The 26,743-nt window shown below is 37.6% G+C and overlaps 1 protein-coding gene across 3 annotated transcripts in view; it reads left to right on the top strand.

The window, feature by feature from the left end:
* The window catches only part of Dennd1b (DENN domain containing 1B), a 231,217-nt gene that overhangs the window by 51,456 nt on the left and 153,018 nt on the right, over window positions 1–26,743 (top strand). For all 3 annotated transcript variants that reach the window (XR_009057142.1, XM_057769835.1, XM_057769834.1), the window contains exon 3: window positions 9,912–9,955. Coding sequence is in view for 2 of the 3 variants with exons in the window: in XM_057769835.1 (XP_057625818.1) it covers window positions 9,912–9,955 (44 nt within the window). In the remaining variant the exon portion in view is untranslated. The remainder of the gene's footprint in view (window positions 1–9,911; window positions 9,956–26,743) is intronic.

The raw sequence follows: 26,743 nt of genomic DNA, 5'->3' as shown, positions 1-26,743 counted from the left end.
ATAGGCCCAGGCTTGACAAATACAAAGATAAAGGACATGAAAAATTAATTCATTTAGAGTAACTTTGTTATTGAATCTCACTGTTAAATTGATTCTCCATTTAGTGTGATTCTGACTTGAAAATATTCTAGACAAAAATGTACAGTGTGTTTAATCTGGTAATATTTTATTATGGGTGCAGTTTCTACCCTAATTATTCTCTGCATATGAAACATATTTTCAGATCGACAGCTTTTGAATTCATTTTTATAATTAATTATTCTAATCACGAACTTTTGCTTATTTTATAATGACTAAAACTCTGTTATGTCTAATAGTGTGAGAGTGTGTTATACTTTGTAACCTTTGTGTTAAATATGAAAGCCTTTGACCAAGGTTGTGGCTTCAACCCATAATATTTTGGTGTAATGTTAACATTTAAAATAATTATGAATAAAATGAAAGTGCCTTATGATAGGTTAAGTTTGTATTTCTGAATGATCAAGTTATTTCTTCTCACTAGTTCAGAGAATTAAGTATACTCAATATTGTTAATAAAATGTATCCTTTAATGTCATATTGTGTACAAAGAATCACAAAGAACTAACGCTCTAACTTAAAGTGTTGCTTCTCACCTTTGAGGAAGTCAGGAGGGTAGGTGATAAGGCCTTGCTGTACTGTTAGCTGCGACTGTCCGGGTCATAACGCAAAGCATCTTTCACCTTTTCTTCTGTGTTCTTATAAAAACTTTTGTGTTGGCTTTTAATGATTGGTATCTGAAAAACGTCAAAACATTGATTCTCGGTTGTAAGCTCCTTGTCATAGATTAATCAAGACTGAACATCTGTGGTACAGCATTTCTTTTCCTTTTTGTTTGTTGGTTTAAAAAAAAAACCTTCTCCTGAAGGGCCCTTGGGACAGATGGCCCCTCACTGTTGATGGTTCGATTACCGTGATCACCCACAGCTTCAGAGGAGTGCGAAGAAAAGAAATTGCTTTCTTTGTCAAGGTGTTTTCAATTCAATTCTCACCCATTAGCCCTGTTTGGTTAAGTTTGGAATTACTCTATCAGGTGATTGATGAGGGGTCTCATTTTATCATAATAGGGCTTGTTTAAAAAGAATGGAGGAAGCAAAATGATGTAGCTAATATGTTATATGGTGGATTATATTTTCTTAAGGTTCTTTGAAGTCCTCTTTCCTTTGACTGGTTGGAATTTGCTAATATATTAGCAAAAAGAGCATCCCCATTTCGAACTGTGATACTAATTTTAGATCATTCTAGAAGAAACATTTAGAAAAAATTAAACTTTGGTTTGTATGGTTGGAGTTTCAAAACCACCCAAACTATTTTACAGAAGTAGATTGGTTATCAATGTGATTGTTTAGAATAGGTCATCAGCAAGGGGCATTGAACTAGACTTCTTGTGACAATTGCTCATGTACATTTTTAAGAAGGTGAAAAATTGAACAAGTTTTAAAATTGCTCTAAAATATTTATATTAGGTATGTAAAGTGATAAATACAAGTGTGCCTGTTTTTACAAGTGGCTGTATGAAACATACTAAAACAAGGCTTTCATTTCTCTTCAAATCATATATACATGATTTAAACATATATTATTAAGCGATGAATTATATTAATGATAGTGAAATAGTGTTTGAGTACTGTTAGTAATTAATGTCCTATTCTAGGTTTCTTTATATTCAGGTACTCTATAGGAAACTGTAGAGTTTAGACTTTTTCATTGCATTAATAATTTAAGAATTGGTTTGTTCAAAATATCTTCTCATAGGCAAAAATAAAGTAATCCCACCTTGTGAGTGTATTTTAAGCCACAACCCATGAGTGAGCAAAGAGCTGTGTTTCGTAGAGTGCAGCAGGGCAGCAGTGGAAGCAGAGACACCTGTACTCTAGTCCTCCCTGCAATAGTGTCTGACTGCAGAGACAAAGGACATACAACTCTAAGTCTATGCGAGGAAAAAGACTCTTTCCTTCACAAACTCTGTCTATAGAGCATGAACTTTTCTTGAAAATATGAATAAACGGTGCAAACAGTTTTTCATGTCTACAGTTACCTTCTCTGTTCATTTATCCTATAGGTTATTGAAATAGAGCTATTCATTTAAATTGCATGAAATAAATCATCATAAGAAAACACAGCAAAAAGTATTTCCTCACATAACTGAGAGTGTGAGGTACAAAAAGATCCTTCTTGAGTATCTAGATCAGCAGTTCTCAACCTGTGGGTCATGACCCCTTTGGGGGCAACTGTTGAACAGCCCTTTCACAGGGTCATCTAAGACCACCAGGAAACACAGAGATTTACATTACAATACATAAGAGTAGCAAAATTACAGTTGTGAAGTAGAAATAAAAATAATTTCATGGTTGGGGGTCACTACAACATGAGGAACTGTATTAGGTTGAGAACCACTGCTCTAGTGGAATACCTGTACATGTACATATACATTAGGGATAGAGGGATTGTTAGCATATGCGTGTAGATGTATAGCTTAAGATTGTAGTCCTCCATGGTTGCTGCTGAAACGTTATAACCCCAAATACCATTAAACAATTCAACAATTTTGATGGGATTCTTTTCACTGGGGCCTGGAAATAGAATTATGATGTTAGTATTTATTATGATGATAGGCTTTTCCAAACATTTGGTAGTATTTTTCTTACTAAATCATCTCCTGATCTACTTGTGATTGATGGTGATTTTCCTAGCTCTGTGAAGACACATGTGTATGGTATATCTGCACATACTAAAGGGTCTGTAGGGGCTAGACAGGCAGCTCTGGGACTAAGTGCCTGCTGCCCAATCAGGAGTGTTGGAGTTTGAACTTCAGCACCTTCGTAACAAATAACAGGCTGGGAATTCTGCAAACATCAGTAACTCTAGCTTTGCAGGATCTGATGCCATCTTCTGGCCTTTGTGTGCATGTGCTTGTATACACTCACATATACACATCATAGACACACATAAGTCATTCTTTAAAAAGAAAGGGGATTCCAAAGTACTGATACAGCCTAGAGTATCTATAGCTAACAAATATTAAATTCCTTAATGCTAGTCTTTGTGAGATGGATGTGGTCTGTTGTTAGTTCTTTAGGCGTGATCCTTACAGGATGAGCAGGGACAGCAGCATATGGGGCTTGTTAGACCCACGTATGCTGGATTAGAGGTTCTGTGTGTGTGAGATCCAGCAATCTGGCTTGTAAGAAGAGCTTTCATGACACTTCTGTTGCACACTGATGTTGAGAGAACTGCTCACTAGATCTTTAAGAAGTTAATAAAAGTTTATATTAATGATATATTTTGAAATATGAATTTTAATTGTCATAGTATTTTTGCCTGTATACTGGGCACCTGTGAATCTGAATGGATATATTCAATGTGTTATGCTCAGACACAACACATTGGTAAGTGGCTTGTCTGTCACCTCTCATGTGTTAAATAACTTGTACAAACATCTGACTATGTGTTTTATTAAGATTGAATATTCTCTAATTTGAATTTTTAGAAATCAATTTCTTTTTTCCAATATTGGTTATGTTCTTAAAATATGTGATATTATAAAGTTCATAATACTTTTTTTGAGTGTGTGTGTGGTGTGTGAATCACCAAGTTTCATTACTAAACTATCAGAATGAGTGCTAGCTCCTCATCAGTGCTGTAAGTTCTGCTTTGCTGTGGTGCATGCTGGGAAAATGTAAGATAGTGATTGTTCTGGGCTCTGGCTTCAACAAGGACCTAAATGACTGTGTAGGAAGTGTTTTTAAATCCTTTGTCATCAGGTTGGATATAAAATTGCAATGATTATGAACTTGAAACATTTCGCAGATATGACTGAATTTATAATTTTAACTTTGGTTATCTAATTATATGCTTTTAAATATGTCTTACTTGCACATGAAGGATATTTATGTGATACACGTAGGTAGGCAGATGAGGCTGCTCTTTATTTTAACTCAGAGTGGGGGAATATGGACTGAGCTGGTGGATTTCAGTCCCCTCTCTGAGGGTGACGGAAGGGTTCATGTTACCTGTACCCCATCTTGTTATTTCACATATACTTCCATTACTTATCTTCTCTGTTTTGCAATTTTTAAATAGTCATTGGTCTGAAAAGATACCTTTTCAAATGTATGTTTTGGTAATAATATACAATATGGATGAATTTTACTGAAAAGTTCACTTTTTTTTTTTTTTTTGTTTTTCGAGACAGGGTTTCTCTGTGGTTTTGGAGCCTGTCCTGGAACTAGCTCTTGTAGACCAGGCTGGTCTCGAACTCACAGAGATCCACCTGCCTCTGCCTCCCGAGTGCTGGGATTAAAGGCGTGCGCCACCACCGCCCGGCAAAAAAGCTAGTATGGGATGATTAATTTATAGTTAATAATTACTCATACATTTAAGTTCTCTTTTCATCAGTTGTGGCTGACAGAAACCTAGTGTTGACTCAATCTATCAGATGCCCTTCTCACATTGACTGTTGGATTATGATGGGAAATCCCACTTTGTTGGCGTTTCATGCAAGAATAAACCATTATCTACACTGAATACTTATTACCTGAACAGTGGATTCATGCTTCATTGTTCATCTGACTTCAGAGAGCTTCCTATAGCACGAGAGTGAGGGGAGGAAGCAGCAGGTTTTATACAACCCTCCACACCAATTCCTCAGATTCTCTCAGAACCATGCTTACTCGCATCCTTTTTCTGTGAGGACGGAAGACATTTCTGCTCCTGCTTAAGCTCCGGGCCATTGTCTTGATCAGGACCCCACTCCTCCTGCCTTGTTAGTGACCTTGGGTCTCTTCTCTCCTGGATTTTCATTAGGTCATTGGTTCCTGTAAGCACACACAGATACATACTGTTATTCAAGAAAAGGGCGTCTAGCAGAATCTCCTTTCTCTGCTCTCAGCACGTACAGCCTTGCTTCGTTCCTTCTCTCGGACACAGACCTCTTGCCCAGTGCGTAGCCCAGGTTCTGTCTGCCTCTTTTCTCTGCCCTGCTGTTCTTACTATGGCTGTGCACCTTTAAAAAGTGGTCGTTCTGCAGCCATCACTTCTCTATGACTTTCAGCACTTGTGAGTTTTTGTTTTCTTTATTCATCTCCAAGGGAATACCACTTCCCGTGATGCCCGAGATGGGAGTTGTGCTGTTCTCCCTGGCTGTTCTTTCTCCTTTGGTTGCTGCCACTTCTCCTCTTGCCAACCCAGCCCCGTCTCTTTAGGATGTCTCCCTGCTACATTATATTCTTGGTATGTTAAATTTTGCTTACTTTTTAGAAAGGATACCTACCCTCTTTCCTTTTATTCAAGATATCATATATTTTGTTTCTCCAGGCTAGGATGTTTCCTGTTGCCCAAATCATCCATTAGTGATGATTAGATTCCTTTAATCTAATAAATGTTTATATGGAGGACCTCTTTCCTAGTTAGTGGTACTATTGCTATGTAACACCATCACCAAAAGCAAGTTGGGGAGGAAAGGATTTATTTGGCCTATACTTCCACATCATAGTCCATCACTGAAAGAAGTCAGGGAGGGACCTGGAGGCAGGAGCTGATGCAGAGGCCATGGCGGGATGCTGTTTACTGATTTATTTCCCTTGGTTTGCTTAGCCTACTTTCTTTTTTTTATTTATTTATTTTATTCTTTTTTTTAATTAAAATTTCTGCCTCCTCCCCGTTTCCCATTTCCCTCCCTCCTCCCATGCATTGCTCCCTCCCTCCAGTCCCCTCTCCCTCTCCCCACTCCTTTCCCCCTCCCCCCACTCCATTCTCCCTTCCTCTCTATACTGAAGAGCAGTCCAAATTCCCTGCCCTCCGGGAAGTCCAAGGTCCTCCCACTTCTATCTAGGTCCAGGAAGGTGAGCATCCAAACAGGCTAAGCTCCCACAAAGCCAGTTCATGTATTAGGATCGAAACCTAGTGCCATTGTCCTTGGCTTCTCATCAGCCTTCATTGTCCGCCATGTTCAGAGAGTCCGGTTTCATCCCATGCTTATTCAGTCCCAGTCCAGCCGGCCTTGGTGAGCTCCCAATAGATCAATTCCACTGTCACAGTGGGTGGGTGCACCCCTCGTGGTCCTGATTTCCTTGCTCATGTTCTCCCTCCTTCTGCTCCTCATTTGGACCTTAAGAGCTCAGTCCGTTGCTCCAAATTGGGTCTCTGTCTCTATCTCGACCCATCGCCAGATGAAGGTTCTGTCCAGATGGAACTCCTCAGCCAGCCTACTTTCATAAACCTAGGACCACCCCTCGCCACCATCCACAATGGGCTGGACCCTCCCACATCAATCACTAATTATGAAAATTCTTACAGACTTGCTTGCACCCTGACTTTTCGAATGCATTTTCTTAATTCAGAGTCATAACACAACGCATGCATACACGCGCACGCACACACAAACACTCACTTTCTTTTATTTTTCTTTTTTTGAGACAGGGTCTCTCTGTCCTGGAACTCACTATGTAGACCAGGCTGGCCTTGAACTCATACTCATAGATCTCCACCTGCCTTTGCTTCTTAAGTGCTGGGATTAAAAAGTGTATACTACCATACCCTGTCTATATATGCTTTTTGTTTAGTGCCTCTCTCTTCTGTAAATTTAGGGGTCCTGTTTAACTTTGCTATGGTATCTCCATAGGTGAAAAAGTTAAAAAAAATCACACATTTTCAAAAAGGCTACTAATTTTTATTTAATAATTTCTATTAATTTATTTTCAAAAGACATTCCTTCATTAGCAGCATTTCTTGAATTTACCAAGTGACGGATTCTTCAAGTTCAATTGAATTGTCAAACTCTAGACAGTTTTTGACATTCTGCCCATGAGTGATATGAAGAGTCAGGAGGCAATGGGTTTAGTTCTGAATGAAATAGGTGGAACTTAGTTAGATGGTCCACAGAAGTATTTATTATTGGGAAATATTCCAAGTTAAGTTCTCTGGAGCCAAGAAAGCTGCAGTCTTCCTTAGCCGGCTGTTTGAGGAGGCTGAGGACGCCTCATGCTTTGGCCACAGTTTCCTTGCACATAAACATCATTCTGTAATGTGAGTGAATCAAGCTTGGAGAAAACTATCATCAGAGAGCTGCAGAGATGGCTCAGCAGTTAAGAGCACTGGCTGCTCTTCACCTGGTAGCTCACAACTGTCTGTAATTCCAGTTTCAGGGAAGTCATTGCTCTCTTCTGACCTCCTTAGGCATCAGGCACATTTGATGTACACATCCACACTCCAGGCAAAACACTTATACACATAAAATAAAAATAGATATATATTAAAAAAACAAATCTGTACTCAAGAGAAATACAAAGATTGTACATTGTATTTTTTCTGGAGTAAATAGTATCTGAACTCTGGTTTTCTAGATGCATAATAGTAAAGAAACTGTATATTTAACTCATCTTTGAATTCCCCAGAATCAAAGAGATTTTATTAATTGATGGGAATTAGGAAGTATTGTTTTTATCCTGTGATTTTTTTTGTTTAGTATAATCCACACTAGTATTTTTATTTTATTTTTTTGCTTTTTATTAAGGGCTAGAAAGTATGAAATATCAAATTAAAGGATTTTTCTTTATTTTTAAAAATCATAATTTAAAAGCATTTGTGCTCATGTGCAAACAGTAATTTTGACTATCTGCAGGATTACTGATTTAACAAGAATTTGTGTACTTACGCTGTAACTATGTGAGGATGAAGTGACACATTTTCCCGTCAGCAGAGGTGCTTCTGGGTAGGTAGGGTGTGGAGTCTCCCCAGACTCTGACTGGTGGGACGAGCACAGGGTCCCTGTCACAGCTTCGCAGCCCCACCAGCAGCTCCTCTCCCTTCTCCCTTAAGAGCAGCATAAAATCGGCCCTGACAGATCAGATGAGGATCTGGGGTAATCCTCAGGGAAGAGAAATTCAGGCTTTGTTTGAAGTGACAAAATCGGATTATTTTTCTCAGGTCTTTTGTTCCTTTGAGGCACTCTGAAAGGTTGCTACAAACATGTATTTGAAATATAACCACATAAACAGTAACTAAGTTAATCCATTTCAGAATGTGGGTGCACATGAGTCTAATGCAGTTTTGCATGCTGCTGAAGGATGAGGTTTATTTAATGAAAATAAATAGGATATTTTCCACTAGATGTTTAATCCAATAAACCTTTCATATAGTCATTTGTTTTTCTTCTGTGAAAATGTAGTGTATAGAAAAAAATGAATGAATGAGCAAGGGTTGCGTGAAAAGTGAGGCAGCCAAAGTGTATTTAGCTAACTGCAGCCAGCAGTAAAACCAGACTGTGGGGCTGTGCAACTGGTAACTATCCTGAAGTCAGACGTAGGCCTAAGAAACTGCTCATATTCTGAAATAGCAACCGACTCTAAAGTTGCAGTTGATGGAAAGGGATAGATAAATATCTGCCTCAAAGCACATCCCGTGCTATGTGACTAACCTGCCTCTGTGTGATGATTTGTTTTTATTACCACTAATTTACTGTCATACTTTCTTCCTGAAGATTTTTCTGTGTACTTTTGTCTTATGATCTCTCAGTTTTGGTAAAAGTGCCACACAAACCTAAACAATTTGGGATGTAATTATCGATAGGATCTGTAAGATAATTCTTTCTGAGGATTTTCACTTGATCTTTGATGTTTTTCACATTAATTTCCAGAATGTAAACATTTGTTTTATATGAATGAAGACAAAGCATCTGATGTTGCTCTTCATAAATTTCTAATGATTCATTTTATGTAAGATGCTCTGCATTGCTTATTTGTGTTGATTTATGTGGAAAGCTTTAATTTCTTAATTATTAGTTAATTAAAATTTTTTTTGTGTGGAAAGCATGCTTTGTTTTCAAGTGAAAAACAATCTTATTTGAACTACGTGTGAAGTACTAGAGTAGTCAGCTCATGTTTAAAGTGCTGCTAGACGTCTTTTGGAATTTGGAATTAATGTTTAGGAAACTTTGCACCCTGATTTTTAGTTTTAAAAATGCACCATAAGATGGTGGCAGTTGTGCAGTTGAGCCGTAGTTGCCCACTGGATACACGGAAGCAAGTCTCTGGCCCCTGAGGCCCTTTACTCGGGTAGAGTTGAGACTGACAGCATTGGTGTGTGAGCTCTATCATGGGTCTCAGCGGCCCTTTTCCAGAGATGCTATTAATCCATTCTTAACTACCCTTTAAAAACTCATTTGAAATATTCAACTTTGTTTTAGGCAGAATTACGTACATGACCTAAATACTTACTAGTACTAATCAAAGACAACAACACCATCCTTTACCACATTTAAAAAAGGAGTTTGAGAAATGTGAAAGTGAACAAGGTGTATGAATGTTTCTAAAGCTGTTGATACTGTATCTAGAAATCCACACACATAGAAATCACATTTATTTCCTGAAATAAATTGCAAAATCAAATTTATTTTTAAAAGTCTGTCTTAAATCTACCTAGTAGCTTACCTACTACTCAGAATTAGAGTTTAAATATGAGCATTTAAAACTGAATAAAGCAAAACTAATTATTGACATCGTATATTCTTCATGGGAACTTAGAATGGAATGTTTTGGTCTAGTCTCTGAGACTGTGTTTGATTATTATTACTACTTACTACTTTTATATTTTATTTTCAAGCCATAACTTGTGTTTTTATAAAGTATTTAAATTGAAAATGTATTATATTATATTAGACCCCAAGGCATGCAAATAGATTGCTAAAAGAAATTATTTTTAGTAGCTTGAATTTAAGTTATGAATTTTATTTCACTCTGTTGCTAAGATTATTTAAACCTAAATGTCAAAATATTTAATCTTATAAAATATAGAGAAATTAACCTTAAAATTGTGTTAAAATATTAAAATTGATCATTTAAGGATGTTGGCATCTTCCTGAGTTTCCTTTACTGACGTGTGTCGATTGTTTGCAGGTCCTGCGATACTGTGGAAATTCCCAGAGGACTTTGGAGACCAGGTTGGGAACATAATTTAAAAACTTTTTAAATTGAAATACTCTATTGTTACTATGAACTGCTGATACTGTATATGAATAGCTGTAATTATTTTTTCTTGATAAAATTTGAGAAAGACAAAGTGTGGAGAATATACAGAGGAGTTGTTAGTGACCTTGCAGGTGAGTTAAGAAGTACTCACAGTGAGAATCATGGTAGCTGGGTGTCTATGGTCTCAACATAGTTCTACATTTTCATCTAGGGGTATACATTTGGGTACAATAAAAGCTCCCAGTCATAAAAACTTAACACTATTAATTCTTGGTTGGATATACTCATTATTTCTGTACACTTAGAAAGATGTGAAATGATATAAATCAGTTTTTGTCACAATGATTTTGGAATCACTTACATTTAGAAATTGAATTAGGAATATTTCCTTATTTCTGAATAATTTTTATCACTTTATTTTCTTAGAAAGCTAAAATGTCAGAAGGAAACTACAGGATGAATTTCTTGGTTGGCATTTTTTAGTCTTCTGTAGTTCTTTAATACTTACTATGACCAAAACCCAATTACTTTGATGTGAGTGCATAGAAAAATATTTTAAAATTTATATTATGGGAATATCATTTTGAGATTGAATTATAGTTTGCACTAATTTGTTTTGGTGAAATTCCCCAGATACCTAATAAATAAGTTCCATTCTTTTGCCTAAAAAGAAGTGAGATAATAACAGCTCATACTTTTAGTTCTCAGGTATGATTCCCATAATTTGCAGAAAGTCAATCTCACAAAAGTGTATCATTACAAGTATTCATTCAGAAATAGTATACATGATTTTGAATATTGTGAAAGGATAATTTTCGAGATTGGAATGTCAACCTGAAAGATGGGAAATTGGGAGTCAACTTGAACGAACCAATTAAATGGGCATTTTAGGTACTGATCATGTCTGTTGCCCTTGACCATGACTTCAAAGAAAAAGGGTATTTATTCTTAAGTTGCTTTTAGCCTTTAGTGAATGATGGATTTATAAATATCGTAAATATTCTTAAGTAAGTCCTTCCAGTGAAGGGGTGACTTTGACATAAGCAGCTAAGTGTGTTTCTATTCTCCAGTGATTCTGGACTCTTTCTACTGGTCTGAAATGCTTGTTTCTTTATCTCCTCAGTTGTCTTTTGTCCACTGCCCTACAAGCATCCTCATGTCCCCTTTCAAGTGTTATTACATTATTTTTATTTCTCCCTTTAAAACTTTCCTTAGAATCCTTGGGACCCTAGGGAGGCCTAACTGTGGGATCACATATGAAGATACATACTTGCCTGTCCACCTGAGCAGACTTTAGTGTGATCATCTGTTGCTGGTCCTCCTGGTTAATAAAATACTGTTTGTGCATTTTGATATAATGCATCTGTCAGTGTTCCTGCATTTGGTCTAAAGCAGGAGCAGTTCACTGTGTATGTGGCGGTGATGCCCATAAACCTCAGGGATCCAGTGTACTTTAGTCCTCACAGTCTTTGGTTTTGTCTTTGTGAGTACAGTCTCCCTGTGTGGCCCTGACTGGCCTGGAACAGATTGCCTCTCCTCTGCCTCCAGAGTGCTGGGACTAAAGGCTTGCGTCACCAACAGAGCATCCTCACAGTCTTTTAAGATTTTTATTAACATTTAGTAATTGTACAAAATGATAGGTTTCATTATGACATTTCATAATATGTATAGTACACTTTGATCATCTTCAGTTCCCTGCTTCACCCTGCTCCCCTCTCCCACTTTCCCTAAGTGTATCTACAAATCCTCCTTCTGCTTTTATATATTATTTCTGTTTTCTTTAATTTCTATTGTTAATATATACACATATAAATATGACAGTATCAACTTACCAAATCAGTTTAGTATTGCTTATATGTATGTTCTTAGTGCTGACCACTTGGGATTGGATAACATATCAGGGGCTCATCCCTGGGGAAGACGGATTCTCTCTCTTAGCAGTCATTCATTGCCTATAGCTCTTAATCTAGTAGTGGGGCTTTATAAGACTTCCCTCTTCCTCATTGGCATGTTGACTTTATTGTTATGGACCAGGTTTTATTTAGGCTACTACATTGCTGAGATTTCACCTTAATCTTAAACCCCAACGTGAAAATGAATTCTTATGAGGCTTTCTTGAGCTTCTACAGCAACCTGTGTAATTTCATAGCTTATTTTTTGTATCTCAAGAGCCATCCTCCTTCCTCTTTGCCACCTCCCTCCCTCTCACTTTTTTCCCCCGCTTAGCTTCCACATACCACTGTGGCTGTCACATAATAAAATGTGGATAGATGTTTATTTAGTTGAGTGAGTGACATATTAAATAAAGTTGAGTAAACTCATGATAAGTTATCTTGACCACAGTGGGAAAAACAGGCAATTAATGTTCTAGGAAGTCTAGTCCGAGAGCTCCGTGTAAAGCTCGGTTTAGAAAGAGCTCAAGGGCTATGCCAAATATAATGGGGTTTCATTAAAGTATAAATGAAAAATGTGGCTTTGATGAGGAGTTTGCAGCTTGAAATTTAGAGCGCTCGCCACTGACTCCTGATGAGTTCCTGACCACGGTTCCTCCTCCTCCCTTTCGTTTCCATAGATAAAAGTACTGAGAAGGCTGTTGGAAAAGGCCAGATGCCTCAGTTACTTCAGCCGCGTTAGCAACGTGCCGTTCAGTAGCAAATGGTGTAGGAAGTATCTGGAAAGTTTAAATTATAATCTTAAGTGTGTCATCGGAAAGACATTTTCACGTGTGCATTTCAGCTGTGTCCTTTTGAGGCTTTCCTTTGTAGGGGCTGCCAGCTAGCTGCCTGGCAGTCAGACTCGGCATTTCACACTGTCTCACTGTGCGGTTTAGAAGGAATGCCTCTTGAACATGTGACCACTTAGAGTTTTATATGTTCATTCATTTTTCTCTCCCTGACTGACTTAAGAAGAAATTTGGATAATGCAAAGATTTTCATGATTTAACACTGAGCAGTATTGATATATGGGTATTTTGTAATTTTATTTAGTATGTCACTTACGAAGATCTAAGTTATTTGGCAATAACTTATTGATTTTAGTATAACAAAATAATTATGAGCAGTTATGGACTATTCAGAAATTAATTTTAAAATTTTTTTGTGCTTGGTACAGTCACAAGCTGAGTTTTGATGTGAAAGTCAATTTTATTTCACTGCTCTTGTGAGGATGTGTGTGCATGCATGTGTTTGTACAAGCCCATTCCTATGACAACATGATTAATTTTTAAGAATATCAGAGTTTTTAAAGAAAATAGGTTAATATAAAAATTATAATTATATTTGGGTGCTTACTTTGTTTCATATTTCAAACATTTTATAACTATCTTAGTAATGTTAGAATGCCAGTTCTGTCTTGTCAGTGTGCTTTTGGTTGGTAGGAATATACAGGACTATGTTCTTCATATGGATTGAGAAGAGAATCAGATTGTCAACTATTATTATGAAGATGTGATTTAGTTCCTTTGCAGGTACAGTGTTGGGAAAATTTAATGTAAAACATGACTACACTCTTAAGTTACTGTAAATGTATTTTATATTTTGGAATTGTTGAACTTAAATTTTTCATTGCCAACAGTAGGGAGCTAATTTGGAAAAACAGTGATATTTTCTAAATTTTGTTTTATTGAATAGGTCTTTGCTGGCAGTGGAACTAACATGCTCTCACAAGTTTGTAGTGAAAAAGTATTTAAGAAACATTTGGCATTGTATTTGAATATTACAATATATTTAACATTAACTTTGTATTTGAAACCCTATTAAAAATGACATAAGTGTTCTGCTGAAGGATGAAAATTTTTACTTTAGTGAGCTTCTAGAGGTAGGGTAGTTATATTTATTTTTATATTAATGAAATTGCTCTAACTCTACAAATGATTTAGTCCAGATAGGCAGACACAACTCTCCTCTGGCAGCCTGTAGAAGTAAAGTCATATTTGATGCAGTCAAAATAAATACAAGTTTTTTACAGAAGCTTTTTTATTGGCAAAAGTAAGTTCTACAGCATGTTTGAGGGAAGCAGAATGGACAAATGACATTTCCATAGTGACATCATATAGGTTCTCCCAAACAGACTGAACAGTGTGGAGTCTTAGGTAAAGAGTTTGTTGCTCTGGCAGGTCAGAACTCTACATGTAAGTTCGTTTTTACGTAAAAAAAAAAAAAAAAAAAAAAAAAGTTGAAGTTAGTTGAGTATGAAACAAAAGATGGATACAGTAAGATATCTAGATGTTACTTTATGGAAATAATGCCTGTTAAAATTGCTATACGCCTTGGGTTCACATGGACAAGGCTATGATAAATCAGCCTTGCTCATATCTGCATGCTGCTTTAAAAATGAATCTTAAACAGTTCTTTAGATTTAAGCAGAATGGGGCCTGGGATGAGCAGAATGAGTACTCACTGATTGTACCTTCTGTATTTAGGGACTGCTCGCTCCTTTCTCAACATATCCTTAGCAGACAGGCTTTTAAAAAGAAGTATTGTTGGTTGCTTCTCAGTATTTAAAGTTCTTGCCTGAAATAGTTCTGCAAACAAGTGGTGTGAAGACTAAAAAATTTAAGTTTCAAACTACTCTATATATAGGAGCTAAAAATGCTGAGCTTGGTCAGCATATGGTACTAGCTAGCCTCAAACCCACCCGCTCTTTTGTTGTCTTGTTATTGTTGTAGGGCTTAATGACAGTTGTAAGCCATAGTTGGGGATGTGGGGGTTAGTCCACCCTGGGGAGAAGAGGAGGAAACTGCAGTGTGGATTATGGAAATATGGATTGATCTAAAAAGAAACCTCTTCTTAAAGAAAGGGGCTCCCTCAAAGGAAAGCTCAGAGACACCAATGAAAAGATGATGGAATATGATGTAAACATGATCACTTGAAATCTTTCTTTCATTCCCAGCTGCTGTATTTTGGAGAAAAGAAATGCATTTGTATATTAAGAGAGAACTAAAAGAGCCAGATGAATAGCAATATTTATTAGGTATATTTTCATGTTGATTCCGATAAGTTATGTGCATTTTAATAGACTTTACATATGCTAGACACTTTAAATCTTGAGAAGTATAATGTCGGATGTTCAGTATAAATACTTTAAGGAGAACACTAATTCTGGCCCTTTTTATATAGACCTATTTGCAAAAATCAGCTTTCTGGTTCTTACATATTTTCTTTAACAAATTTTACTACTGAATATTTTATTTAAAATATAAATTATTCAGTTTTCTTTAAACAGTTATCCAAATATTATACAATTTTATGTTTGTTCCATTGTGTTTTTTCCATAGTGATTATAACTTATTTTGATTTGTACTGATTGATAATATATACTTTTATCTTAAACCTGTTTGCCTAGAATAAGAGAACAATGGAGTGTAGCAGTCATTTTCACAAAACATAGACACAGGGATTCATGCAGCTTTAGTTAGTTTTTGATATACTTCTGTACAAAGAAAATCAAATGTGTGCAGTTTGAAACTCAATATTAGTGAAGAGTTAGCATTCAGGTGTATAAAGGAGACTCTGGGAAGAAGACCACAGCTTCAAGGCTGTATGTTTCCAGTTTGACTGTGCTAGGTTTTCTAGTATATGTACCCTTCATGTACTAGGAGGATCGAACTGTGCTTCAGGCAAGGTGGTGACTCAGAATTCACTAGTGCAAGAGAGTCTGGGATGTGAGGTTTAACGACAAGGATATCTGCTTCTACAGACCTCTACTATTTCTGTGATTCCATAATGAGAAAGTTCGTTTGATAACCTTATGTGCTATGGCTTTTTCTAACTGTTTTTGTTCTGTAGTAGATGGGTAATATATATCTAACTTTCTTCCTCTTTTATATTTTAGAGACTCTTGCTGGCTATCTAGGACCATTTAATGGTTTGCCTTTTAAATTGCAAAAATTTAGAAAGCTTCTTTGGAGTTAATTCAGTAGCAAAACACTTTTGACTAGATTATTATTCAGCTAGGGAATAAGCCTCACGTTTTGAGATTTAGGGCATGGAGAAGTAACACGAATGTAAAGCACAAGCCTTGCTCTGAAGAACTGTGGAAAGTTGGTGTGAAGTGTGTAAACGTGGTGTTGAGGACAGATGATTGAGCCAGACGATGTAGAACTTCGTGCCTATGCTTCCTGCTCTTGGTATATAAGAAGTAAATAATGAGAAAGGGCATTTAATCAGGTGTTTCCACTTGCTCATCTGCACACTAGGATGGTAACTGAAGGCTAGGAACTTGCTTGAGACATGGTGGCTTTCTTGTATTTGTTCAAACTGCACTGAGGGAAAGTCAGATAGATAAGGTGAAGGGTGTATATACAATCTTCTCTAGTGTCTCTGTTGTGTAGGAAGAAGTACTTTACACCTGTTGTGTGCCATGCAGGAGGTCTCTGGAACTTAGTCAGCTCACGCAGGTGGACATTATCCCGAATCTGGGGAGCACCATTCCACTTTCTGCTTTGGTGAATATTGCTGTTTCAGATACTTCATTTATTTTTCTGCAAGATTTTATTTCACTTAGCATGATTGTCCTCAGACAGCACGATCTTAGAGTAAGAAACATAATATTCAGTCAGGTAAAGACCCAGTCAGTACTGGAGACTAAGAAGAGTATAGATGGACACTCGGAAGAACCACACTGGGGTAGTGCCAACATTCATCATCTGACCCATGAAGATGGAACCAGCCTATGTATGACAACTCCCAGGAGACTTTTCTGAGGTCAGGGCCAGCCAGCATTCACTAACTTATTTCTGAAGGATCACCAAAGAACACTGAAGGATTACTAGCATCTGTGACACAACCTCACAAAGGAATGCCCAGGTGTGTGACAGTCACCTGTAAACCTCAGAAAGGAATTCCTGAAGACGAGAGACAGGAATTGGCATGCAAACTGGGCTGTATTAGTACTTTATGCCCTTATCCAGCCCTCTCTTCACTTTTATCTTTTATTTAATACCCAGTTAAACAGAGTCTCATGTATGTGTACGATGACAATGAGATACTGTATGTATCCTCCCTCCAGCTTCCCTCATATCTCCTGTAGCCCGTAGCATGCCCAAACCTCTAACCTCATTTTTTTGTTTGTTTGTTTGTTTGTTTGTTTTTTGGCTAGCTCACTAAGTGGAGATGAGCTGCCCATATGCGAATGCATGAGGCCATCCACCAGAGTGTGGAAAACCTACTGGTCAGTGGTCACATCCTCAGGGGAAAAAAAGTGATTTTCTTTTCCCCCAAGCTGTCCATTGCCAATAGCTTCTCAGTAAAAGGTGGGGCCTGGGATGACCACAGCTGCTGTGAATTCATGAGAGTGACAGTTGTGTCATGTCCAGAAGACAGCACTTCATAGCATTTTTTTCTCTGGCTCTCATGTTCTTTCTGCCTCCTTTCCCACAATGTTTTCTGAACTTTGGTGTGTGTGTGTGTGTGTGTGTGTGTGTACAGCTCACTGTTCCATTTCACACTGAGTACTCATGCTCAGTTCTTAAGCTCAGAACTTTGATCATTAACTTCTGCCCACTTCAAAAAGAAGCTCTTTAGAAAAGGTTGAGAACAGCCCTAGACTGTGAATATAAATACTTATTTATATTATAGTACCAACCATGAAATTCCCTTCTGTGGAGCAAGCCTCATTTCCAATCAGAAAACATTTAGTTACCCTATAACAGTAGTACAGTATTGTATCAGCGAGCGTGTGGTATTTGGCAGGTCAGTATTGCACCATGAGAGTCCAGTACTTGCTAAGACCTGTGGTGTTTTCACTCCTCCAGCATGGTCCATAGCTCTTTCCTGCACTATGAAAGCAGGAAACAGAAGTCTCCTGGTGTGCTGGAGCTTGTTTTCTCTATGTCCTACAGCCAAAGCGTGTGGTGTCTACAACTGCAGGGCCTTTCCATGCAGTTATGGTGGGTAACCAAAGGCATTGGCCATAAACGGTGTTGTTCTGGAGGTTTCTGGGGACTCCCTGGTTAAAAACTACTAGGACTAACTGGATGTTAACATGCATAAGTGTGAAAATAGATCCATATCTATCACTGTGCACAAAACTCAAGTCCAAATGGATCAAAGACCTCAACATAAAGCCAGCCAAACTGAACCTCATAAAAGAGAAAGTGGGAAGTACATTTAAACGCATTGGCACAGGAGACCACTTCCTAAATGTAACCACAGTAGCAGAGACACTTAGAGAAACGATTAGTAAATGGGATCACCTGAAACTGAGAAGCTTCTGTAAAGCAAAGGACACAGTCAACAAGACAAAACAACAGCCTACAGAATGGGAAAAGATCTTCACCAACCCCATGTCAGACAGAGGTCTGATCTCCAAAATATACAAAGAACTCAAGAAATTGATCATCAAAAGAAAACATAATCCAATAAAAAAATGGAGCACAGACCTAAACAGAGAACTCTCAACAGAGGAATCTAAAATGGCTGAAAGACATTTAAAGAAATGTTCAACATCCTTAGTCATAAGAGAAATACAAATCAAAATAACTCTGCGATTCCATCTTACACCTGGAAGCATGGCCAAGATTAAAAACAGTGATGACAACTTATGCTGGAGAGGATGTGGGGTAAAGGGAACACTCCTCCATTGCTGGTGGGAGTTCAAGCTGGTACAGCCCCTTTGAATATCATTATGGCGATTTCTCAAAAAATTAGGAAACAACCTTCCTCAAGACCCAGCAATATCACTTTTGGGTATATATCCAAAGGATGCTCAATTGTGCCACAAGGACATGTGCTAAACTATGTTCATAGCAGCATTGTTTGTCATAGCCAGAACCTGGAAACAACCTAAAAGCTCCTCGACCAAAGAGTAGATTAAAAAAAAAATGTGGTATATTTTCACAATGGAGTCCTACACAGCAGAAAAAAATAATCTTGAAATTTGCGGGCAAATGGATGGATCTAGAAAACATCACATTGAGTGAGGTAACCCAGACCCAGAAAGTCAAATATCATATATACTTATTCATAAGTTGTTTTTAAACAAAAAACAAAGAAAACCAGCCTACAAATCACAAGCCTAGAGAATTTAGACAACAATGAGGACCCTAAGAGGACATAAATAGATCTAATCTATGTGGGAAGTAGAAAAAAATTAAGATCTCCTGAATAAATTGGGAGCATGGGGACCATGGGAGAAGGTTGAAGGGGAGGAGAGAGGCAGGGAGGGAAGCAGAGAAAGGTGTATTGCTGAATAAAAATCCATAAAAAAAAAAAAAGAAAAAGAACTGCTAGGGAAGTCTCCTATGCCTGGTCCTGTGATTTTTATCTAGTAACCTGTGTCTCTTGGAGCACCATTGTTCACCCATGCAAGATCATTCCCTTTGAACCCCCTTTGTCTAAAGTTATATTTTGCAACTAACTTATTTTCAAAGGCTTTTGTTATACATCTTTAGTTTTGGTTGACACACTTACTGTCTTTTCATCTTGTTCGTTCCTAATTAATGCTGAAACTCCCCTCTTTTATTTCACGTGCACTGTACCGTCTCTCCAATTATTTTTAGATTGGATTTCTTTTCCAACTAGTCCTTTCACTCTACCTTTAGGTAAAACTGCTGCGTGTCCGGCATCGCTTGCCAGTACCTCTCTCCTTCATTTTCCTCCTGCATTTTCTCTCCTCCAAATATTGCTGAGACTTGGCCATAGGTAGTTTCTGAGATCAGATGAAAGAGATCAGGGTACTATAGCCCTAGACCTCTGTACCTTTTTTGTCAACAACACAATACTAATTACCAGTCTTACTCTGATTTTTTTCTTTTTTGCTTCCCACTCATTCATAGTACCTAATATTATTGTATGCTGCATTATGATCAGTGTTCCTTTATTTCATAAATGACGAGCTCTTAAGTATGCTTATTTTTTGGTTATGACTATGTTTTCTTAATGATCTACCCATTGATAGTGGCTATTTTTGAAGACAATATTCTCTCATGATAATGCTGACGTTCTACCATAGTGTAGCAGAACAGAATAATACCTCAGCCCTACTACAACCTTGATTCTCTTTAACATTGTGAACATCTCTGTTAAATAAAAGTGATTAAAACCAATTTTTCCTGTGTCATAATCCCACAGGAGCACATCTCAGTGAGAATAACACAGGAAGTGTGAAAACTCCAGGCAGTCCAGCTCCTCCAAAGCTTACTAATCGCACAGTAATGGCCTCCAATGAGAAGGTCAGATGAAATCTCAGGCAAATCATTCAGAAGAAATCAAAGAGTGCATAAAGCATGGGCCAACACACACACACACACACACACACACACACACACACACACCTCAAAGAATCAGAGAAGACACTAAAAATGATTTCTGTGTGACAACAAAGAAAACAACAACGGAAGTCACTACAGGATATGAAAATTAGAATTCAGTAAATGAATAGAAATATGGAAGAAAAACCAAACTGAAAAACTGGAAATGAAAAATTCAGTAAGTCAGTGGAAAACTTCAACAGTAGAATAGATCAAGGTGAGCCCAGAATATTAAAACTTGAAGACCAAGTACAGGGATTACAGCATTCAGATAACAAGAAAACATAATAAAGTATGAACTGATCACATTTGACATGTTGTCACTTATGGAAATAACAAATCTAAAAGTTGTGAGCTTATAAAAAAGTTTTAATGCTAAATAGAAAATATTTTGAGTAAAATAATAGCAGAATGTTTCCCAAATTAGGTATGAGAGGCATTTAAAATCAATAAATAGAGGAGACTGGGTAAACAAACTCCCATATTGTATTGTAGTTAAAATACTAAATGCATAGAACAAGGAAAGTATATTGATAGCTTCAAGTAAAACCAACTCACATAACAGACCCAGCACAGCTCTTAAATATATAGCCCAGGTCCACCTACCTGCCCAGGCATGGCACTGCTAACAGTGGACTGGTTTTTCCCATATCAGTCACTAAGGGAGAAAACCACTCCTACAGGCTTGCCTACAGGCCAGGCTTACACAAGCATTTTCTCAGTTCCTTTCTCTAGATGGCCCTAGCTTGTGTCAAGTTGACAGACTCTTACCAGCAGTCTCTCTAAATACATTCCACATAGCTCTCTCCTCACTGACTGCATCTGCTTCATGGACCTTCTCAAGTCTTCTAATGATAAAAATTTATTTTGAAGTTTTGATAGTGAAGTTAATTTGAATTAACTATCTAAACAATATTAATATGAAAACAGATTTAGTGTGTCTTCTCTGATTTGAGGAGGGGTAAATATGAGTTTAATTTCTAATTAAAATAGCCAAACAGAAAAAAACTGAAAACCAAGAGGAAAAATATCATACAAGGCTCAGTTATCCTGCTTATTATATTTTTCTCAAGTTTTAAATAGAATCTGTATGTTGAAAACACTTCTTAAAAAGACTCTGAGGCTTTCTGTAATTTCCTATAGCCTCTTTGGTAATAAGGTATATCCCTGATTGAGTTCCGAGGTAGTGTGTGCCTGTCTGGCCTTGGAAGATGGAGGATGGAGTGTGTCCCACAGTTCCTCTCGCCGTCTTGGAGATGCCCTGCCACATCTCAGTGTACATTGTGGGGCTTGAGCTCAGTTCTGTTACCCAAACTGTTGCAACTGAGTAGTGCTTGATTTTTTTAAAATTTTGGTAGAATTTATTGCTCCCTTTTATAAAGCACAGATAGATCGAATGCCTACATGTTATTATTTCTCATTTGCCCTAGATTATATTCAAATATTATCTTTAGAAGACTGCCATTTTTGAAAAGTTTGAATTAAAATTGCTAGTTAGAACTTTGTTGTAAAAATGATTCTGGAAGTTATTTTTTTTTAATAAAATACAATTATGGATATTTGAGAACTGTTCTCATTTAATACTGTGTTTACATGTACATTAAAACTTTAGTGTGAATTTGTTATTTGTATACTATTATTGTGGAGAGCCTTATGAACATTTAGTTCACTAAAATCTTTATAATTACTTGTGTTAAGATTTTATTTGAAAGCAAGTGATCCTAGAGAAGCTAAATAAGAAGGTGAACCCAAAGAAAAACATATAGGCATCCTCCTGAATATTAAACTTCATCAGGCGATGAAAGGAGACAGAGACAGAGACCCACATTGGAGCACCAGACTGAAATCTCAAGGTCCAAATCAGGAGTAGAAGGAGAGAGAGCACGAGCAAGAAACTCAGGACCGCGAGGGGTGCACCCACACACTGAGACAATGGGGATGTTCTATCGGGAACTCACCAAGGCCAGCTGGCCTGGGTCTGAAAAAGCATGGGATAAAACTGGACTCGCTGAACATAGCGGACAATGAGGACTACTGAGAACTCAAGAACAATGGCATTGGGCTTTTGATCCTACTGCACGTACTGGCTTTGTGGGAGCCTAGGCAGTTTGGATGCTCACTTTACTAGACCGGGATGGAGGTGGGTGGTCCTTGGACTTCCCACAGGGCAGGGAACCCTGATTGCTCTTAGGGCTGATGAGGGAGAAATCTTTAATAAATAAATTAATTAATTAAAAATAAAAAAAAAAAGCAAATGAGTCTCGATTCTGGTTGTTCTTAGCTTGTCTATGGTGAGCCTCATAGATAACTGTCTACCTTGCATGATTAATTCGGAAGGGGGCTGTGGCTCTGGGCCTAACTCGATACCACGTGGTGGGCTTATGGAAAAGTGAAAGTTGAGATGCTTTCTTCACTGGGTACTGGCTACTGCTGCTGTGTCCTTGTGTAATGTGCTGAATGCTCATGGCTCCTTCCACGACTGCATGGAAAGGACAAAAGTCAGCATGCTTAGCGTAGACCAGGAAAGACCATCCTGATTCTTGGAGGGAGATGCTGAGTTAATAGTCCCTCACTAAATCTACGTCATCTCTGGTTTTGAGAGTTCAGCTGTTCTTTATTATCTTGCAACCTGTTGTTGAACTCTGCTCTAGGCTCACTTATTACATTGTTTATTGGAGGAGCAGTGATTATCCACAGGAAAGCTTCAAGATTGGGTGTGCTGACTGTTCGAGGAGACCCAACCATTCCATCCTGCATCTCTTCCAGTTGAGGGTATTTCTGTTCCTGCTGGATAAAGTCTAAAGTCTCAGGAGTGGAGGCTTGGAGGTTTAGTGAAAGAGGCACTTTGTCAAATGCAGCTATGGAAAGCAAGATAATTATGAAATTTAATTAAAGATCTTGGTGAATGATTGATTATATATGAGAGTCTCAGGGGAAGGGTATAAATGATTGCTATATTTTTGGGTTTTGTGTCTTTGGAGAGGATGGTGTCACTGTAACTTCAGTTGTAAACATCTTAAATGTGAGGTGTTGGTCTGTTCCGAAAGTGATGTGGGAAAGTGCATTTTATATATTTATATAATATATGTGTGTGTGTATATATAGAGAGAGGGGAGGGGGGAGGGGAGAGTAGGGAGGGAGGGGGGAGGGAGGGAGGGAGGGAGAGAGAGAGGGAGAGAGGGAGGGAGGGAAGGAGGGAGGGAGGGAGAGAGAGAGACAGAGAGAGAGGGAGAGAGAGAGAGAGAGAGAGAGAGAGAGAGAGAGAGAGAGAGAGAGAGAGAGAGAGAGAACGAACTGTGGACTTCATAAAACTGCCTAAGCTGTAAGAAGTTAGAATACGTAAAGTTGAAGTCGTGGTGTATATATTGGATTTTCTGTGCAGAACAGGAAAGAGGGAAGTGTGGAGCTTCAGTAAGCTCTTGCGTTTGCTCAGGAGGAAGTGCTGGGGAAAGTGGAGGGGAAATGGGTTGCAGAAGTGATGTGTTTCATCTTACAGTCTTTCTAAAACAGTTCTAAGACCATTGTCATTGTGGATTTTAGATTTCTTAAAAGTAGATTGTTTCTTGCCGGGCAGTGGTGGTGCACACCTTTAATCCCAGCAGTCAGGAGGCAGAGGCAGGCAGATCTCTGTGAGTTGGAGGCTAGACTGGTTTACAAGAGCTAGTTCCAGGACAGACTTCAAAGCTGCAGAGAAAAACCCTGTCTCAAAAAAACATAACAAAACAAAACAACAACGACAATAAGTAGATTGTTTCTTAAGGGCCTGTTTCATCTTAGATGCTGCATGGCAGCTTCTTGGGCTGAGCAGACTGTCCATCCGATACTAGCATTTACTCTTCTCTCTCACAAAGATGGCTTCTTTGCAAGCCTGTAGGTCAGTTCTTAACTCATGAGTCACGACCCCTTTGGGTCAAATGACTCTTTCACAGGGGTTGCATATTAGATATTGTGCATATCAGACATTTACATTACAATTCATAACAGCAGCAAAATTAGTTATGAAGTAGCAACAAAAATAATTTTGTGATTTGTAATCACCACAACATGAGGAGCTATATTAAAGGGTCGTATCATTAGAAATGGTTGAGAACCACTGCTATAGGTGAGCTACATTCTGTGGGACAAACACCCAAGAAAGAAGTGTCCATGAGTTATTTCCAGTCATTAATATGATAATTAGATGTCTTATTTTGGAACATGTATAAAATGTCTGTTATTGCCCATTGGTACTTTGTTCTGGAAAATTTTATATTCTAGTTCATTCTGTTTGTTATTTTGATTTTATCTTTGACATATGTTAGCAATTATGATGCTTTTGTGTGAGAATAACCTATTTTAATTAGAAATATTCTGAAACTCAAAATTTTCTTGGTTAAGAAAGTTTCTGTAGAAATAGCCAATTTGGCCGGGCGGTGGTGGCGCACGCCTTTAATCCCAGCACTCGGGAGGCAGAGGCAGGCGGATCTCTGCGAGTTCGAGACCAGCCTGGTCTACAAGAGCTAGTTCCGGGACGGGCACCAAAGCTACAGAGAAACCCTGTCTCGAAAAACCAAAAAAAAAATAAAAAAATAAAAAAAAAAGAAATAGCCAATTTGTTTGTGGTCAGCAGAATGGCAAATCTAACCTGTGAATACATGTCTAGAAGGAGCTGTGTGTGAGAGAGAATGAGAATATACAACCTCACACTTAGTTCTAATATACGTAGACATATTTTCATTTATCACTATTATAAAGTGACTCAGAGAGCAAGAGCTGTCTGAATGCTTTTCCCTCTCTTCACCCTCCTCTGTTTAAAGTCACTTTAGTTTATACTGCACCTACAATTAAGGAAGACACTAAGTCCTAGGAGCTCGGAGGACTTCAGCTATTGGTCTTTGTGCCCCCTGCTTTCACTGCCAGGCAGCATAGCCACTCTGTCACTGACATAAGCTGAGAGGAGCTTTTCCCCTATACTGTTTATACACTCATCTATAGACCTGCTGGCTGGTTGAATATTAAAGAGTGAAGAGGTTTAAAGACTTGTCCCCTGAGGGATGCTGCTGCCAGTTGGGAAGCGAGCTGAGGCTGTTTTGCAGAAGTGTGTTGCATGCATGTTGCTTATGGAAAAGAGGGGGTGTTTGTGAAAGATTAAGCAACGAAGTGAGAGGCTTCCTCCTTAATTTGAGCATTAAAATTTATGTGAAATATACAGCTAATTTACATATACTCAGAGGTAGACAATGACTTTGAATGTTTTTTATTGTTTATGGTTTATGTGGGTAATTTTGCAAGAGTTTATCATACAACTCTTTATAGGTGTAGTACATACGGTAAATGACTTCCTGTTATATGACACAAGATAACAATTAAGCAATAATCAAATGAAAACAACTGTCCTTATTTGTAGTAAGCTGTTTTCAGTCATTTATTTCATATCTAATGACTAATTTCATTTAGCAAAATATTATAAAGAGTAAGATAACTTTCTCTACACATGGGCCTGTGCTAAAACTTTTTTAATGGTACATTGATAACAAGCTTGCATACTTGCCCTAAGGCTAGGATGCTTTTTTCCTTTTAATATAGAGCTTTTCTTTATGCTTCTGTGGGTTAGTTCTCTTGAAGCTTTCTTAGGTATTGCTATTGGATTTCTACAGTATTTTATTTTAAACTGACAATTTCTATATATATATATTTAAAATAAGAAATTCACTAAAAATACTTAGTGTATTTCTATAGAAGTTTTATGTTGTTGGATCTGTCTGATTTTACTGGTAAAATGTAATTGTGGAAGTGACTGCTTTGTTAAGATACTTTCTCCTTTGTTTCTTAACAAGCATTGTTTTTAGTTTCTGCTCCTTTATGAGATCACTTAACTTTAATTTTTATGATGTCTGTAATTATAGATGAAATTTTAGATTCAAAATTAAATTTTAATGTGCTGTTCAGATACATCGAAGAAATTTTTTTCTTATTTTTCCTACTATCTAATAATTGTTTGCATTTTGTTGTAATTTAATAAATATTATCTCTAGATTTTTAATGAGATTGTGTCTATTTTCATAAAACATCCATTTTTAATATTTAATATTTTACTATTTAACAATATTATAATAGATACTTATTTTAAGATACACATTTAAGAGGACTATTTGGGATAAATATAGTAGAAAATGTTTAAACATGCAAATGTATATTTTAGAATCTATACAAAGTTTTTAATTAAGAAAAACATTTGAGTTTGGGACATGCAGAGTTGTTATACTTCTCAGTAATTCATTCCGCTGCCAACTCCATTCCCTTTTCTCTGCCTGCATTTTAATTGAAACAACGTTTATATTTTTGAGCCAGAATCTGTGAAAAGTCCCTGTGGCTAGCCTGTGGTACAAGTAGCAGCAGACACAGCTTGCCCATATGGTGCAGTGCTTCTTGTGAGATCCATATGGCCTTGTTGAAGGGGATCCCAGCAGGGATGCCAAGGGTGTTAATACCCTTCAGGCCAGGCCTTCCCCTCCTGGGGCTTCCGGGCATT

The sequence above is a fragment of the Chionomys nivalis genome, chromosome 5, assembly GCF_950005125.1.
Source record: "Chionomys nivalis chromosome 5, mChiNiv1.1, whole genome shotgun sequence".
Taxonomy (NCBI): Eukaryota; Metazoa; Chordata; class Mammalia; order Rodentia; family Cricetidae; genus Chionomys; species Chionomys nivalis.
Note: the sequence above shows the minus strand (reverse complement) of the source record. Positions and strands in the feature narration are given on the sequence as shown.